The sequence below is a fragment of the Berghia stephanieae genome, chromosome 1, assembly GCF_034508935.2.
Source record: "Berghia stephanieae isolate SIO BIC M18660-M18661 chromosome 1, UCSD_Bste_1.3, whole genome shotgun sequence".
Classification (NCBI taxonomy): domain Eukaryota; kingdom Metazoa; phylum Mollusca; class Gastropoda; order Nudibranchia; family Aeolidiidae; genus Berghia; species Berghia stephanieae.
This window is the reverse complement of record NC_088360.1, coordinates 36,617,017-36,637,016: the sequence shown is the minus strand read 5'-3', so window position 1 is coordinate 36,637,016 and position 20,000 is coordinate 36,617,017. Positions and strand designations below refer to the sequence as shown.

General features: G+C 34.9%; 1 protein-coding gene across 2 annotated transcripts in view; it reads right to left on the bottom strand.

Moving 5' to 3' along the window:
• The window catches only part of LOC144973256 (homeobox protein Meis1-like), a 224,562-nt gene that overhangs the window by 176,341 nt on the left and 28,221 nt on the right, over nucleotides 1-20,000 (bottom strand). For both annotated transcript variants that reach the window (XM_078915489.1, XM_078915500.1), the window contains exons 4-5: nucleotides 11,287-11,434; nucleotides 10,656-10,706 (exon numbers count right to left, since the gene is read on the bottom strand). In XM_078915489.1, the coding sequence (XP_078771615.1) occupies nucleotides 10,656-10,706; nucleotides 11,287-11,434 (199 nt within the window). The remainder of the gene's footprint in view (nucleotides 1-10,655; nucleotides 10,707-11,286; nucleotides 11,435-20,000) is intronic.

The window sequence follows — 20,000 nt, the reverse complement described above, 5'->3', positions numbered from 1 at the left end:
GGAAATCATTCAAATTTAGGTCAATTCAAGCAGATAAGAACCGAATTCGTGAGAATTTTTGGGTGTTTACCTAGTGTCAATTGGTGGTCATAATTTACGTCTTAGGATAATGCACTTTGTATTCGCGTCAATTGTTTTCTTATATTAAAGAGCTCTTATGAACAATTACAGATAGTGGAGGCACTTTAATAGCTTTAAAAAATAGGTGAGGACTGAGAAAATATACTTGGATAAATGGTTGAATCGATGGGTAGATGAATGGATAGATGATTAGATAGATAGATGGATGGATTGATCCAGAAGATGGAGAGATAGAGAGAGATAGAGAGAGAGAGAGAGAGAAGGAGGGGGGGTATGGATCAGCTAAGGTATCAGGAACTTTGTGACTTAGAATATTATTTTAAAGGCTCAAGTAAATGACTAAATGACTAGTCATATGAAGTTCTGGTAGGTGAGAAACGCTACGTGAAACACTATCGAAAATATCTAGTGTGTGATGTGTAGGAAGCAAGGTTAGTTAGTCATAATCAAGGAGATTATTTCCATTTTTGAGCTGACCTATCCACATTGAGTATTAGAGTCACATGATGAATGTGTCATTGGCACGCAGGATATTCTGATTATAGCTCATCATCTAATTGTGTAGTATCAAAATGTATTGAATGGGAGTTGGAGTTGGGAAGGGGGGAGGGGGAGGGGGGTATCTAAAGATATTGAACAAAAGTTGGTTGGGGGGGGGGGGGGGGGGGTAAATAACTCGTCAAAGGAACATTAGTATATCTATGTATATCCGAGAGAAAATGAAACAGAGAGAAAGAGGGAGAGAGAGAGAACTAAAGAGAGATGGGGGGGGGGAGACGACGACGACGGGAACTAGACATATATCCACCTTTCAAGAATCAAATATTCAAGATAGCTATGATATAAGAGAGAGAAAGAAAGAAAGAGAGAGAGAGAGAGAGAGAGAGAGAGAGAGAGAGAGAGAGAGAGAGAAGAAAAAAATGAGGAGTGGGGGGTGGGGGAGGTACAAAGACAAAGACAGAAGAAAGATGGAGGTGGGGGGTGGGGGGTGGGGGAGGGGGCTAAAATCTATTTAGTTGTCAATCTAATCGTAGGCATATTCCCAAAACTCAATTACACCGATCATCATTTTATCCATTCCCATTCTTATGCAAAAATTCTAATTCACTCAATACAATAAATTTCAATCTAGGTAATACCATTATGTGAATTCGCTTGCATTGAAATAAAATTGGAAGGAATTGAATAATTTCATCATTGTCCGTCCACCTATCTACAGCCATATTCTGAATCCCATCTCATCCGTCAAATATCAAGTTCTCTTGATCACACAAGACATCCCCGAACCCCCTAGAGAATATATGCAGTCAAATGGTTTAAATTTACATCCTTTCATCCGCCCAATGCACCAATTTCCAATGCAGCAATACAAAATTGCTTCATATTAACATCTCTATCTAATAATCCATCGTTACGCAATTTCCAATTTTTCCCCGCGTAATTTTTTTTTCCATATCATTCTTCCTTCGTCCAATTTGAACTTACATACGGGAGAAAATGAGGGCGGAAGAAAAAAACAAACAAACACACATACATACACACACGCACACACATTCACAAACACACACACACACATTCAATCCAATTCGATACTCGGAAAAGGAGAAAGCGGAGCTGGATCAAAGAACAAAGAACAATTCACGACTTATTATAATTATGATGCACAATGGGAGAGGCAAATTTTCAAAAAGAGAAAAATAAGGGGTGGAAATACGGCATAATGCGTCTTGATTTGAATGATGATTGAGTCAAAGAGAGCAGCTCAAAGATCGACGTGGCCTATTCCAGATTATAGCAAGAGCGTCGCGTTGGTTTGGCCAAGCCGGGCGAGGCCCCCTCCCCCCAAGATGCTTGCACGTCCGCCCGCTCACCCGGCATTCTAATCCAAATCGTATGAAAGAATATCGGCAAATCACATTAAAATTCCATTATCGATGACTCTGGCCAATCTCCTAACAGATTGACACAATGCCTGCTCCCTGCTCCCGCGATTCTCCGTGATTTTTTTTTTTAATCTTTTTTTTTTACCCCTTTTCCTCCTTTTTTCTCATGCCTGCTTGGGTTGACTTCTATTTTTCTTTTCATTCTTCCTTTCCTGTTCTTTTACTTTTATTGAAATTCGATTGTTAGCGAGTTTTAAAATTATTTCTCTCTTCCTTCGTCAAGTCTCGTCAGTCAGTGTGCCGCTGGCGTCTTGAATGGTTAGTCGTAAGTTCCAATTGGCATGTCAATAATTGTTTATCGATCATTGGATCAAAATAATTTTGAATAATCCACTTTAAGACTGTTCAGTGCATTGCTTGGGAATTATTTTTCGTTGAAGTGGTTGTTGTTGTTGTTGTTGTTGTTGTTGTTGTTGTTGTTGTTGTTGATCGTAATGTTGTTCCTGTTGTTGTTCTTGTTTGTTATTGTTGTTGTTGTTGTTGTTGATGGTGATAATGATGATGACGATGATGATGATGCTTTTGTTGTTTTTGTTGTGTTGTTGTTGTTGCTACTGCTACAAATACGTTGTTGTTGAAGATACCAAATCAATATTCCACGGACAGATTATTGCTCTCATAGTAATTTTCTTTTCACCATCAGGATCCCTCGATTCTTAAATGCGTCAATGGAAACAAAAACACATTAAAATTCAAACCCTATGCACCCCTCTCCTATTATCGATAAAAGGCCAATATGGCGCTCACTCAATTTAATCCACCCCGCTCATCGTCCCATGCCCCCTCTCCTCTCCTACCCCTCCGTTTCATTTTCCTCCCATCCTCATTTCCAGCCTCTTCCAAACTAATCATCCCATCCACCAACCGGCCTGCTTCATCCACTCTTCAGCACTCGTCCCCCTTCCTCTCCCGTTCCAATTCTTCATCACCTTATCTCAAATCCAACCCGATTAAAAAAAAAGAAGAAGAAGAAAAAAAAATAAATTGGTGAGAAAATGTAGAGAAAAAAAGAGAGGAGAAGAGAAGAGAAGAGAAGAGAGAGAGAGAGAGAGAGAGAGAGAGAGAGAGAGAGAGAGAGAGAGAAAACATTGGAGAAAGGAAGTAGGGGAGGGCAGTGAGGAAGAAAGAAGGATAAATAGGCAGATAGGTAGGTAGTAAGGTAGGTTAGTAGGTTGTAAGTTGTAAGAATTAAGATATACCACATTGTCTAGCCACTGATAAGCATGGGACACCCAAGCAGACTAAGAACAAGTTTCTTTCACCACCAGAAATCCTTTATCCCTATTTTCCTCCATAATTCTACCGTCATTTTAATATCAGATTCGCTCTAGTCTACAATCTGAGTACATAACAGCAAAAAGCTGGCAATTTCCAGATGATCTGTTGAGTGAAATTCGGTCCTGTTTTAATGTCGTGTTTTCCTTTCGTTTGATTTATTTTTATGTTATATTACGACCAAAAATAAAAAGTCGTCCTTCAGAGCCTTGAGGCCCACAGATCTGGAGTTTATCCCGGCTTCTATAGCGTAAAAACGGACAATAACAATTGTTTGCTCTCCTTTTTATAGGACGCAAGTCAATCGCAAATTATTATAGTAGCCAGTGTTTTAATGATAGGACTGAGCAATTAAAGTTGGGTAAATGAATAAATGGTAAGTACTTGAATGAATGAATAAATATACGAATAATCAAATGATGAACGAATGAAGGATTGAATGATTGATTGAATGAATGGTTTTGGTAAGTAAATAATATAAGAAAGAATAACTAAAACATTGATATGATTAATCGAGTAACTTATGCATAATAAATGAATGAATGAATGAATGAATGAATGAATGAATGAATGAATGAATGAATGAATGAATGAATGAATGAATGAATGAATGAATGAATGAATGAATGAATGAATGAATGGTCAGACAGGCGGTGGCCACTCAATATTGGGTATAGATTTAAAACAAGCTAAGCTGGCCCCAAAGCGGACGATTCGCCACGGAAAGAGCAATGCAAAGGGAGGGTTTTGGTGATCTAGGCAAGCTTGCAGTCAGGCATCCACACAATGGGGTGCTGTTCTGCTGTTATCTGTCAAAACACAATTTTCCCTCTTTTTTCTTTTTTTTTTTTTTTTTTTTATCAAAAAAACTTTCAATTCAATTATCGATAAATAAATAGATTTCAAATTAGTCTAAAAGTCTAAAATCTGAGATTTGTTTTGAGGTCTCAGGTTTCATATTTGGTGACAAATTGAAGTCATTTTAATTTCAATCGACCGATACGTATTTGGAGTAAACGTTTTTCTTTTTCTTTTTTTTTTTCTGATGAAAATTTAAAAAAAGAATAATAAAAGAATTTTTTTTGTCAAATGACGACAAGTATCAATTGAAGGAAAGGGGGTGGGGGGGGGGCGCGATGGGGAGCGAGGCAAGGGCTTGTGGCCGAGAAGCCTTCTTGACACGGCCTGATGATGTGAATGTAGAAATAAAGATTGATGACTGTTTAGTGACCGCCGCCTTTTGCATGGAGGCCTGGCCTTTTCTTCTCTAATGATAGGGGCACTTGCATGCAGGGCCCTGTCCGACTGCTCAATGAATACTATGGAACACATACTACACTTTCACGATACCATTGTCTGTGGACCGAGTGATAGAGAGAGAGGGGGGGGGGGGCTGAAAGACAGGAAGGAAGAAAGAAAGAAAGAAGGGGAGAAAGAGAGGGAAGGTAAGGGGAGAAAGAAAGGGAAGGTAGAAGAGGAAAAGAGAGGGAGAGAGAGAGGGGGGGAGGGGGAGAGAAGAGAGAGAGAGAGAGAGAATGGAAGAAAGAGGAGGAAGGTAGAAGAGGAAGAGAGGGAAAGGAAGAGGGGGAGAGAGAAAGAAGAAAGAGAGAGATGAGAAAGAGAGAAAGAAAGAAAGAGAGAGAGAGATAGATAGAGAGAGAGAGAGAGAGAGAGAGAACTATCTACGTTTTATCGCTTTATTTCCGAATCTTGTTTACTCTTATTGTTTTGTACAATATTGTCCCGAGTTCGAAAGGAAAAAAAAACCGTAACAAGATTGTTGTTGTTTTGTTTTTTGTTTTCTCATTCCATCAATAATTAAACCAAATAAGTATTTTTTTTTCGCGTATCAGGATTTTAAATATTATGAGCAGGGGGGGAGGGGAGTAATTTCATGTGCCGTAGGTTAGTTAACATGCGCCGCTAAATAAATGAAAACCTTTGGTTTCAAACGATAAGTATTAAATTTGACGGGAAATAGAAGCCATCACTTGTATAGAAATGATTTAAGTTTAAAGCCAATTAAAAACAAAACTTGGCAGGAAGGTTAACGAATAGATAGTGAACGTTGAAAGACTATTTAATTTTCTTCATTATCTTTTATTTCTTTCACTGAAAAAGGCAGATGGGGTTATCGGTGACAATGAAACACCACTCTTCTTTGATTAATTTGATGAAGGAAGTTTTCGATAAAATCTTAACAAGATAGCGGTCAAAATTAGGGAGAAACTTTCTTGCTGATAATGATATAAAGGATTAAATTTCAAAGAGAGAAGAGATAGAAGCTAACATGAGAGGAGATTTGGACAAGGGAAGTTGAAAGAGAGAGAGAGAGAGAGAGAGAGAGAGAGAGAGAGAGGAGAGAGAGAGAGAGAGAGAGAGAGAGAGAGAGAGAGAGTCCATGGCCATGGGACATAAAGATAAGGAAGAAAGTTGTAAAGATAGGCATGGCAAACAAAGGATAGGATTCATTAGACAAGATGGTGCCGAGAAGACAAAATTTGCTTTTTTACTGAAAAAAAAAACATTTCTTTTTTTCATTTTGGCCTGAAAACTTTTACCTGAAATATTCATTGATTCGCATAATTTTTAAAAAAAATTATATCCCCAACCTGAAACTTCTTTCCGAAGTCTCGGGTTTGAATATTTTTACGAGTTGAGAGTTTTTTAAATCGATCGATATTTGAAGTTAGTTTTCTGGTCAAAATGAAGAAAAAATGTTTTGACAGAAGAGGGCATAGGATTTTCTGACAGTGGGTTGGTTGGTGGTAAATTGGTAGGTAGGTGGGCCTGGACGTGCTCAGATGATAAGGTTGCGATGGAACGAATAAAATGGGGGGAATAGGAAAGATGTGAAAGGAAATGAAGAAAATGGTTGATAATAATTTAATGATAATGACAACGATGATCACGTTAATAATAATAATAATAATAATAATAATAATAATAATATAATAATAATAATAATAATAATAATAATGATAATAATAATGATAATAACAATAATAATAATATATAATAATAATAATGATAATAATAATAATAATAATAATATAATAATAATAATAATAATAATAATAATAATAATAATAATAATAATAATAATGATATAATAATAATAATAATAATAATAATAATAATAATAATAATAATAATAATAATAATAATAATAATAATAATAATAATATTAATAATAATAATAATAATGATATTGTAGTGGCGGTGGTGGTGGTGGTTTTCGTAGAAATTTAATAAACAGCATAATTATTATTCTCAAAAGTATTCATCATCAAGAATGTAAAATTCGACTAAATTAATTGCTTATAATCATTTTGTGTTTTCCTCTTTAAATGTATGTTGTCTTGTTTTCACTCGACTTGTATTCAACAATATCTATAATAACTGTGTCGTCATATATTCCTATACTAATAACAATAATTCAACCTACTTAAGAAAGGACAATGAGGCGACAAGCTGAATTAAAAGAGATGGAATTAATATCCATGTAGGAATGCGTAATGAGAATGTAAGCCACGTCTTTCATTGGCCCCGTAATGTATGCAGGCTCTATAACTCTTGGTCAGCAGAGCATAATCATAAACCAAATTTATGACACATTAGAATGTACTACATCGTCCCGAGACAGACGAACTAACCACTGCCTCTGACAATACGACCAGGCGAGTAGAAATGTAATGTCGTTTTAATAAAAATCGTCACAAGTGTCAAATATAATGATAGTTAGCTTGTCTATTTGACAATTTAAAAATTCGTACTTTTGGGGGATAAAGATCGTAGTTGACTTTAAAAATTCAAAACTTTACCCTTACAATGAATAAATAACACTTCAAGATCATTTAAAATGGTGTAGTTTGGTATCAACTTTCGTTTTCAATAAAAGTTTTAACGACTTAGATGTGCTAATGAAGTTCTGATATTGGAGCCAAAATTTCGTAATTATACGGATTTTTCTTAACAGTAAAGCAGGTCTGATAATTGTCACAAAATCAGTTTTCAAATACGTATCAGGTATTGACTTTTGTAAAAGCTGTTTTGTCCATTTTTGTTTTCGTTGCATTTGTTGTTGTTGTTGTTGTTGTTGTGGTTGTTGTTGTTGTTGTTGTTGTTATGGTGGTGGTGGTTTTTGTTGTTGCACTAATCCACTCACTACCTTAAAGAAATAACACTTAAAATGACGAAAAGTACCAATGTAGAGTCCCTGCGAATTTACTGTCAGATTTATTTCTAGGATTTATTTATATTTTCTTTCTGTTTTTTTGTTGTTTTTTTTTTTCTGATTTTTCTTTTCTTTTTTTTTTTCTCTTGTTTTTTTTTTATTCATCTCTAAAGGCTCTGAAAACGATTTCCTTCTGAGCCCAGATGAACTAAAACAACAATATTTTTAAATGCTAGTAATTGCACAAAACTTCTGCAGTGTTTCTTAACAAAGAAAATTGTTGAAATGATGGTGAATAAAAAATAAACAATCTGAATTTTAAAAGAAATGGCAGATTGTTGATATGATCCCTTTTAAACTGAAAACTCTCGTATGTAGATAGATATATGAAACCCATTTCCATTTACAAGTAAAGTCGGTATTTTTATTATGCTGTAAATAAAACCAGATAACAATACTGCTGCTTTACTATGATAAAAAAATCAAAACACGTATTTAATATTTTGGCCAGAAAACTCATTCTTCAAATAACGGTCGATCAAAATGACCCCCATCTTGCGAAAAATTCTCAACTTGGGACTTCTATGAATTCCCAGGTTTGAGAGTTGTTGTTTTTTTTGTTTTTGTTTTTGTTTTTTGTTTTTGGTGTTGTTTTTTGTGGGGTTTTTTTTTTTGTTTGTTTGTTTTTGTTTTCTTTTTGTTTTTTTGTTTTTTGTTTTTTGTTTTTTTGTTTTTTTTTTTGGCAAGATTAGGGTAATTCTAAATGATTAATATTTGAAGGATCAGTTTTCTGGCCAAAATTTTAAATTTTAGATATGTTTTGTTTTTCCATAACACGGCCGAATGATAATGATAAGTCTATGCATAATGAGTCTAGACAACATGAAATGAGGGTAACTTTATTTACAGTCTTATTCACTTTTTTCTTTCTTCTCTTTGTTCATTTTAAAGCAGACTAATGACACGTCTTATAATTCAACAGGACACTTGGTTGACTATATTAACTAGATTTTGCTGTCTAGTTCATTAAATGGCGCAATTCACGTCGCATTCGTTTGCATTCGTTTCTCAGAAAATAATTTGGGGGGAATTTCGATCTAAGTCTCAATGACGATAATATGTGATATGTCGCTGTTATGGTTTATAGTGTGAGATCATTTGTCAATATTTGTCAATATTTACAAGGTCGCTTTCATGATGTAAAATCATTTACATTGTTTTAAAATAATGTGAATTTAGCCTCATTTCTTCATTATTACTGATATCAAAATAAAAGCTCTCCAGGTTCTATCTCGAAAAAAAACAACAACAACAAAAAAAAAAGATCGAGATCAGCCGCAGTGCACTGGCAGAAAAATTAGGGGCAAAATTCCTTGCTCAATTAAAATAACTGAAATTTCGACAGAGGAGTCCGAACCCGATTCCCTCAGTTGGAAGTTTACTCCTCATCCAATCGGTCATCTCGCAATGTTAATCCCGATTTCGATACTAGGGCGATACTCGTCTAATCAACGATATGAATTATCGAAACGAATCCAGAAAATACTGATTAGGTTGTTTGTTTTTTTTTTAAGGTTTAATTTTCCCATATATCTATATAAATGAGGACATTGAATGGAAGTTTATTGCCTTACCCACTCGGCCACCTCTTTCTGTTGATCCAAATTCGATACTGGGCGGTAATCGTATAATCAACGATGAGGAACTAACGAAATGAACCCAGAAAATAATGATTTCTTCTTCTTCTTCTTCTTCCTCCTCTTCTTCTTCTTCTTCTTCTTTTTTTTTCTTTTTTTTTTTAAAAGGTTGTTTATATTTCCTAGGGTGAGCATCTATGTATATAAATGAGGACTCTAAAACAGTCTGCGCGTGGTTACGACATAGACAGGTGTTTAGGGTGAAAGGCACCACAATAAGGATAGGGGAGCGATAGTCTCGGGGAACAGAGACCGATAGTGAGTCGCCTCACGTGCACATAATGGCCCCTTTATCACCATTTAATCCTGATAGTGATACGCGCTTTTATTTTCTCGTTACTAAGAAAAGTGCAAGTAGTTGTAGTAGTAGTAGTAGTAGTAGTAGTAGTAGTAGTCAGAGTTACCAGATTGGGCGACAAGTCGCGAATTGAGGCTACTTTTTCATAGGTACTGATTGCGCCAAAAAAAATATAAATTTGCGACTTTCGACTTTTTGGGCTACTTTTTATTATGGTCTGCAAATTTTGGGCTATATCTTAGAAAGTATACTAAAATATCAAGAGCAATGTTATAATAGCTTATAAAATCATTAGATTTATTTTTTTTTAATGACAATATTAAGGCCAAAATGTATCTGAGACGATGTGATAGGTCCAGAGAATGAACAATAATATCCAACTATTAAATAAAGTTATGTTTATCCATAGTGGGGGGGGGGGGGGGGGGGGGGGGGGGGAATAGAGTAATATCGAAGTTAGCGACTTTTTTTTCTTCTTACGTTTGCGACTTTTAGCTTATTATACCTTTGAGACTTTGCAAAAAAAAAAAAAATATCTGGCAATCCTGGTTGTAGTACTCTTCCACAAGCTGAAGCGGCATTACTGGTTGCAGGTGTTTGTTTCAATTAAAAGGCCTGAGCCGTGCGTTGTGACTAGCACAACTCAGCATAATGTAGAATGAATTTATAAAATAGCTAGAATTGTGTCTTTTCAAAACAAGTTAAAAACCACTTTGTGAGATGAATACACAACAAACAGGCTTTTAAATTTGTGACAACTGGGTCTTTTTCCTGTTTTATTATTATTATTATTATTATTATTATTATTATTATTATTATTATTATTATTATTATTATTATTATATTATTATTATTATTATTATTATATATTATTATCATTATTATTATTATTATTATTATTATTATTATTATTATTATATTATTATCATCATCATCATATTATTATTATTATTATTATTATTATTATTATTATTATTATTATTATTATTATTATTATTATTATATATCGAATGACAACATTATCTTTAAAAGATGAAAATGAAAATTAACAGAAATCTTAATAAATAATAAATAAATAAATAAATATAATTTAAAATAAATAAATAAATATAAAGGAATATATAAATAACCGAATAAAAAGATATAATAGTAAAACAAATAAATAATACATTAATGAGCCTTACCAAACTGTCTAATTCGTGGTTGGATGAGAATAAAGGTTTTTCTGAGCGTGCCTGAAACAAAAAAAGAATGAGAATGGAAATATAAATAAAGGCAGTTAAAATATTGCAACAACATTCAAGAAACAACAAAATGCCTGTCATTACACAATGAAACGATTTTTAAATTCTAGTTGTAAGTATTTGGAATAGAAATTTGTAGTACGTGCTGGACCGTATTTTGAAGCTATTGAAGTCTTATCTCTTTCTTGTACGAAAATTAACAGTTCAATAATTTGTAATACTACTCAATAACATACAATGCATTCTTGGTGTAGTTTATAAGTGATTTTAACAAATCAGTAGATCGATTACTTTGCAACTCGCAATTATAGAGCTTTGCGCAGCGCATGCAACCATAATCTTGTTCCACTGCATGAAATGAAACACATAATCCAACTTTTTCATTTCTAGAGTCCGAACAGTAACTCCCAAATTTTTTTTTGACATTTCCTAGCTATTATGAGTGAGGAACTTACAAAAACTTGCTTGTTGAAATTTCGAGAATTTCCTAGCTATTATGAGTGAAGAACTTGCAAGAACTTTCTTGCTAATATTTCGAACATTTCATTGCTATTATGAGTGAGGAACTTACAAGAACTTGTTTGCTGAACACAGAGATATCCTCGTTGAAAGAGTCGGAGGAGCATACATCCCCGCCTGTAACCCCGGGTTCCCTGGGGGTACACGTTGCTAACTCGCACTTCTCGAAGATGAGAGCTAACAAAGGGAATAATGTGTGTCTGGAGAAGAAGAAAGAAATAAAAATGCTATGTTATTATTTCTAAGAAAAAAAGGTGGTTATGTTATTAACCTCAGAAGAAAAAAAAAGATGGTTATGTTATTATTTCTAAGAAAAAAAAAGATGGTTATGTTATTATTTCTAAGAAAAAAAGATGGTTAGGTTATTATTTCTAAGGAAAACAAAGGACGTTATGTTATTATTTCTTAGAAAAAAAAGATGGTTGTGTTATTATTTCTAAGAAAAAAATATGGTCATGTTATTATTTCTAAGAATACTGAGGTCCTATGTGTAACCCATGACCTCAAAACAGTTTTATGTCGGGATCTACGTTCACATATCAGCAGGTCTGATAACCAAATGCACGTAAAAATAGGTTTGATTTAATATTGTTGTAATGGACAATATTATACATTGGTTTCAGATTATTTCAATTAGAACCCCCAACCCCACCCCGCCCCATCCCACCCATGATTGAATGAATGGATGAATGAATGGTTAAATGAATGAATGAATGTCTAAATGTATGAATGAATGCAATAATGAATGAATGAATCTTTTGAGATCGAAAATTATTCCGAATTCAAATTAATGTACCTATTCATTTATTTGTTGTCCTCTGTATTTTATTGTTCAAGCAAGTTATAATATGGGTTTTAATCCTATAATCATCATGATTATCAACGCCATTATCGCTATAATATTATATTGTCAAGGTCTTGATCATCACCGCCACCACCATCATCATCAAATTCAATACAGTATCATCATTATTATTGTTGTTACCATTCTTGAATAAATTAAATGCGAGTAAACTCTATAAACTAGTTAATCGGAACTTTGAATAATTTGCATAACACCGTCTACTCACCTTACTCAATTAACTCTTTACGGGTAAGATTAGATTCAAATTCCCTCTAATTTACTATCGGATATCTACGTTTTCACCAAGCGAGCAGTAACATCGGTTTGGGTTTCAGGCTTCAATGAAGTTCGATTAGTATCGTTTTTTTTTAATGCTCTTTTAGTGAAAACGGAGAAAAGGGAATTTGAAGAATTTCGAAGTGCCCCGCTGTTGAAGGGTTAAACTTGTACCACAGTATTGGATAGCCTAGCTGATCAGCATCTGAATATTACTTATTAATTAAACATGTATACTTGATATGCTCGCAATGTATTTAATGGTTTGTAAACACAACGTTAATACATTAATTACTTATGGGTTTAGCTAATTATTATTATTATTATTCATCTTAACAACGCCACTACCACATTATCTCATTCGTCTGTAGTGTTTCATTCATCCTGCTTTGCTGATAAAGGGGAAACCCGAAACGTCCATTTTATCTGTTTTCGTTTATTAAATTCAAGCTTACATTCAATTTCACATTCATTGTTATTTATGGTTAACATGTGGATGTGTATAAATGAAGTTTGGCGGTGTGTGAGTAACACGGGTGATCACACTCATAAACACTCACCATCTCTCTCTCTCTCTCTCTCTCTCTCTCTCTCTCTCTCTCTCTCTCTCTCTCTCTCACACACACACACACACACACACACATTATATATATATATATATATATATATATATATATATATATATATATATATATATATATATATATATTATATATAAACCCTGGACTTTCCGGTTCGAAGGCGAGTGTTATAACGCTAGACCACATAATTAATACAGTTTGCTCCTTTTTAAAATATTTTTTTTTTTAAATAAAGATACATTGAATTTTGCCTATGGCTGCAATGTGGTTATGTCCAGTTTATTACCAGCACTGACCAGTGTGTCAGATTTAATCAACCGTAGGTAATTGATAAGACGTCGGAGCCAGCGGTCAGAGGTAACTAGGGGCAGTAAGAACAGTCCGACTTTGTAAGCAAAGGGGATATATACTGTTATATTATAATATTATATACATACATACACTACCCGTGCCACATAATATATTATTATATACATAATATTGTAACATAAGGGGGTGGATAAATATAAATCTGTGTGTTTGTATGTGTTTGTATATTATGAGTTGTAGTAGAGTTATCGGAATTAGACACTTTGCCAAAATATTCGGAAGTATAGGGATGATGGACTGACTATATCACCCCCCCCCCCCCCCCCCCTCCCACCCTCTCTATCCCTTTTACAAAACCTACATAAATATACCCATTGGTCCTGTCGAGTGATAAGGCACCATTGAGCTTGAGTTGAGACTCTCTCTCTCTCTCTCTCTCTCTCTCTCTCTCTCTCTCTCTCTCTCTCTCTCTCTCTCTCTCTCTAAATAACAACATTACATTTTCCTTGTCCATCCGTCCACATGACTATACTCCCCGAATACCTGTGTAATATGATTCTACGTAACACATTGTGTAAATGTATATACCCCAATACTTCGATTCGCAATAAACCCCCTCTTTCCTGTTACTTGGTGGGGGAAAACCCAGAGGAAATGTGGATAGATGACGCCATGAGCTTCCAAAGTGTCGCATTTTCGTGGGAAATTGGTGATTAATAAATCAAGCTTCTATGAATTATAAACAAATCCAAAATAACAAAACAAACACAACAAAACAAGCAAAAGCGGACGTGGATGCCAATATGTGCAATATCGCAAACACACGCACGCCTTCAAACACACACACACACACACATACATACACACAAATACACACACACAAACACAAACACACAAATATAAACATACAGACACACACACATAAATACATACATACATAACATACTCACAAAATACAAATGTGCACAGGAACTCACTCACTCACATACGCACAACGCATACACACATAACACTGTAACACACACACACGACCGATAATAAAACGGGGTTTATTATATTGAACGGTTCAATGAGGCAGAATAGATTACTATTCAGTTATTTCATTCACATTTACCCTAATACTAATATCATCACTATAAATATCGGGGTATTATATAATAATTGTTTTATCGGAGTTTATTTTAGTTTAGGAAAACAATATTTTTTTCAAAGCCGCTGATAAAGTATGTCAATAGCCAGCTGTCATATTATTAGTATTAAAAATAACTGTTAAAATCTTGAGCATTCTCTAGAGCGACGTGCAATTGTTTGCAGGTCTGATAACCCAATTCATTATGGGCTCATCATTGTTGAAATGGAAATCTCAAAAAATTACGCAAAATATTGCCCATTACAACAATGTTAAACTAGGCCCATAAGTGGGTTCGGATGTCAGACCTGCACGCTCTTATGTACACGATGATATAGAGCAATATCCACTAAACGTGGTCAAAGCGCTTTAGAATAAGTCTTTAGCCAACAGCAACACTGGACATGTAGGACGAGACGTGACGACTGTAAAGTGATAATACAATTATTTCGACAAAGACAACGCCGGGTACTCATTTTAGACATGGGTTCGGTGAAAGATTGTAAGAATAAAGGGACTTTTTTCGAGGACTAAACTATGCGCCGCTGAGAGCGGGACTCGAACTCGGGACCTTTCAGTCTTAAGGCGAGTGTCATATCCTAAGACCACATAGCCACCCATTCTGGTGAGAAAAAAAAAATTGGTGAATATCGTTATTGAATCATCATCATCATCATCATCATCATCATCATCATCATCATCATCATCATCATCATCATCATCATCAACATCATCATCATCAACACCATCACCATCGATCGTTCACACCTCCCCCCTCAGTAACCCCCACCAACCTGGTTATATTATTGCTATCATGGTCATGACTTGAGCCCCTATACACAGCAGCTGCTTTGTGAATTCATTATCAGCTCCACAAACCTACATCAGATCTACAGTCTCTTAATCCGGACATTAGGAAGCAATAAAATCAACATCTTGGTCCATTTTTTCTTCTAATTTCCCGACCCAAAAACACCAAATTAGCCTAAATCTATCCAACCACCCATCTGTACCAAAGTCGTAAAACCACCCAGATCATTCATATTCATTGAAGACTCAACCGCTAAAAATAGACATTAAAAATAGGATTAAAACGCCATTGACCTATTACGTAGGTACATCCCGATCTCTAACTTGTAAAACTAAAAGTTTTGGCCAACCAAGCCCGACGTGTACTTATTTACAGGTCTGATAACCCAAATTACTTCTCTGCTCATTATTCTAATAGAAATACTCTCAAACCAACGCAACGGAAGATTAGCGCCTAGCTTAATCTTAAAATTTCTTGCGTAACAAATTATATTAAAAAATAATGGAGCAGGCATCCTTTTAATATGTGTGTTATATTTTTGGCCAAGACAGAACATTCTGTATTATGAGGCATATTAACGCGCAAACTTTGACACAAAGAAATGCTTAAATTATGCTAGTCTTTCAAAGCCACAACAAGGAGCCGGTTTATGTAGTGTTGAATGGACAATAGAAGTCCTTGCTTCTTTCTGCGTGCCAAAATGTGTATCACTCAATATTTACACAAGACAAAGTAATACTAAGCTGCTAGAAGTTGTAGACTGTAAACAATAATAATAATAATAATAATAAAATAATAATATAATAATAATAATAATAATAATAATAATAATAATAATAATAATAATACTGCACACTTATATAACGCCAACATCCCATGCAATATGATATGAGCTCTCGGCGCTTGAAATGAATATAACAGATTCAAAATAAAATAAAAAATTTTTAAAAAAAAGCAAAACACGGAACGTTCCGGACTCAAAACCCTACTTCGGCCAACAACAACAATATATAACATATATCTACAGCCACACTAAGCTTTGACTAATTGACCATATTGGTGGACAGAGAAGTTGGGGGGGGGGGGGAATTGTTTTGAATTAACATGAGAAAAAAAATCACCCAAAAACTAGGAGTTATTATTGGTTGAGGACCACCATTCTCTCTCTCTCTCTCTCTCTCTCTCTCTCTCTCTCTCTCTCTCTCTCTCTCTCTCTCTCTCTCTCTCTCTCTCTCTCTCCCTCCAGGTTTATACATCACATGAATATATACAAATAAATAATTTCCATATACAGAGACAGCCTTTCCGCGTCAAAATTGAGGAAAAAACATTTTTTTAAAGAGTTTTAAAAACCGAAAACGAAAACGAAAAAAATAAACAACAACAACAACAACAACAAAAACAATATGGGTTTTAAAAAATAAAAAAAAATTTAAAAAAACTCGAATGCCTATTGACAAAGGACAATTGTGGGGTGAGTACTTCAGGACTAGAGCGTAGGGACGTCAGAGTGAGCAGTTCCAGTAACAGCTAGCAGTAGTAAGGGTGGTGGTAGTAGTAGTAGTGTTAGTGGTGGTGGTGGTGGTGGTGGTAGCAATAGTAGTGGTGGTGGTGGCGTTGTGGTAGTAGTACAGTATATCTAGTAGTTAGTACAGGAGTATAAAGACTGAAGTGTGTGTGTGTGGGGGGGGGGGTAGAGGGCGGGGGCGGGGGGGGGGGGAGTAGAAGACTAGCTGTGGAATCAATAACGTTGGTCTCCCCAATCGGATGAAGACCGAACTACCCCCATAATCCACAACAGGGCCCGTATCGATCTACAGTTTCTCACCTATCGCTAAAAGCTGAACGTTGAACGATGAAAGCCATCTATCTACACCGTTATAATATTCGAGGAAGAAGAGCGTATCACCAGCATTATTACAACAATCATCATCATCATCATCATCATCATCATCATCATCATCATCATCATCATCATCATCATCATAATAATAATAATAATAATAATAATAATAATAATAATAATAATAATAATAATAATAATAATAATAATAATAATAATAATAATAATGAGAAGAAGAAGAAAAAGAATCACTACCATCATCATCATCATCATCATCATCATCATCATCATCATCATCATCATCATCATCATTACCATCATCATCATCATCATCATCATCATCATCATCATCATCATCATCATCATCATTACCATCATCATCTTAGCTAACGTAAAACACTAACACAGCTCAGATGAGTCCAAAAGATAAATTGTTTTTCTATGGAGGGATGTAAGTGAAATATTAATTTTCAAAATAAGTCAAAATATAACAAAATACTTAAAACTGAATGTTTCGGCTTTAAACCCTTTTTCGGCTAACAACAAATAACTGGCATTGACAATAATACCATAATGCTAACACAACTCACATATTTTTGTTGCAACTTTGTCTACCCCTCGGAAACAAGACAATTAGAATTTGATAAGACGGTTATATTTTAATGCAAGGGAAGCGTACAAAATACAGGCATGAGATAAATAAAATCTCTTTATTTCTCCCTGTCAGTCTATCTTTCTCTCCATCGATCCTTCAATCCACAGAGACGAACAGGACTAAATTCATTCATAAAAGAAAGAAAGATTGATCATTTAAACAATGTTAATCTACTAAAACTTTTAAAAAATGTTTTTAAATAAATAAAACCTTTTTTTTTTTAAGGAAAGAGAATGGAAAACAAAAGTTATATAATCCAAAGGAAAGGAAAGGAAAGGAAAAGTGAAAGAAGGAAGGAAGGAAGGAATGAAGATAGGAAGGAAGGAAGGAAGGTAGAAACAGGAGGAAGATGAGGGACGGATTTGTCTCGTGATTTTGAATTTAATGTGGGAGTGAGAATGTTAAAATTAAAAAGTTATATAATCCAAAGAGAAAGGAAAGAAGAAAAAAAAACACACGGACGGTAAGAATGATGGAACGAAGGATGGAATAAAGAAAGAAAAAGATGGAAGTAGGGGGTGGGTTGTGTCTCGTGTGAATTTGATGTGGAAGTGAGAGGGGTTAAAATTAAAATCTTTATAATTCAAAACGAAAGGAAAGAAAAAGGGACAGAACGAAGGGAGGAAGGAAGGAAGGATGGAAGGATAGAAAGAAGAAAGAAAAAGAAGGAAGTGAAGGGTGGGTTGTGTCTCGTGGTTTTGAATTTGATGGGGAAGTGAGAAGGGTTAAAATAAATTCTAATCGGACCACCATAGGCGTTGGTTATCGATTATTGATCAATCCAATTCACCTGGAGACTATCGAATCGTGTGGGATGTCGAGGCTCATCTACAGTTACACTACACTGCTGGTGGGGGATATCGTCGCCATACACGGTCTTGGAAATTAGGATGGCCAATAAGGATGGAGCCGTGGTGGGAGAGAAGGAGAGATAAAGGGACGAGAGAAGAAGGATATAATATACCTATATATATATATATATATATATATATATATATATATATATATATATATTATATATATATTGAGAGAGAGAGAGAGAGAAAGTGAGAAGGGATGAGAGAGTGAGAGAGGAAGAGAGAGAGAGAGAGAGAGAGAGAGAGAAGGAGAGCTAAAGGGATGAAAGAAAGAGAAAAGAAGGGAAAAGAGAGAGAGAGAGAGAGAGAGAGAGAGAGAGAGAGAGAGAGAGAGAGAGAAGTGAGAGAGAAGGAGAACTAAAGGTATGAAAGAAAGAGAGAGAAAAGAAGGGAAACGAGGGGGGGGGAGAGAGAGAGAGAGAGAGAGAGAGAGAGAGAGAAAGTGAGAAGGGATAAGAGAGTGAGAGAGGAAGAGAGAGAGAGAGAGAGAGAGAGAGAGAGAGAGAGAGAGGGGGGGAAGAGAAAGGGAAAGGAAGAGAAAAATAATAGTAATATTTTTTAAATAAAAAAATGTGTACCTAAATAAACCGGTTGAGGATCTGTAGAGAAAGGAAGGTGTGTGTGTGTGTGTGTGTGTGTGTGTGTGTGTGTGTGTGTGTGTGTGTGTGTGTGTGTTTGTTGTTGTTATTGTTTTTTTTTTGTTTTTTTTTTGTTTGTTTTTTTTTTTTTTTTTTTTTTTTGGGGGGGGGGGGGGGGGGGGGGGGGGGGGGGGGGGTCCATATAATACAATTTAAAAAAAAACAAAAACAATCTAGGCAGAGCGAGTAATAAACATCTCGAGGCATCTAGTGGGATTCAAATCCTTACCCTCGATCAACGAGTTATATAACCACTACACCAACAGTTGCCATTGATTGTTATATATCATTTATTACTTTAATTTTTTTTAATGTGTACGTTCCATTTGTTCTATTCTTCTTCTTCTTTTTTTTTAACCGGTAGCAGGAATATAAAACAGAACAAAAACAAAGACTAAAAAAAAAGAAAGATAGAAAAAAGAAAAAAAGAAGTATCGTTCAAAGGGGTACGCTTGTGTTTTGAACAAAGACGAATAAATGTATCAATTTGTTGTAAAAATGACAGTAAGAAAAATAAATAATGCTTACATCTGTAATTATATATGTTAGCGCACCTATAAATTACAATAATATAACTAGAGTAAGAAGATTAAAGGTATTCAACAAGTCATGTTGTTCTCGAGTGGAAAGGGAGGGAGGGACACTGCATTCTATTTTTAAAACCATTATCGGGACCAATGAAAGCGATTGATGATGTTTTATCGGTGACAGCAGGGACAAAGGACTCCGAATTAACGGGATGTTACGACATGATCTATATGTCACTCGATGCACATAGATTGCACTTCCGGTGACTTTTTTATGTGTTAAGAATGACAAAAAA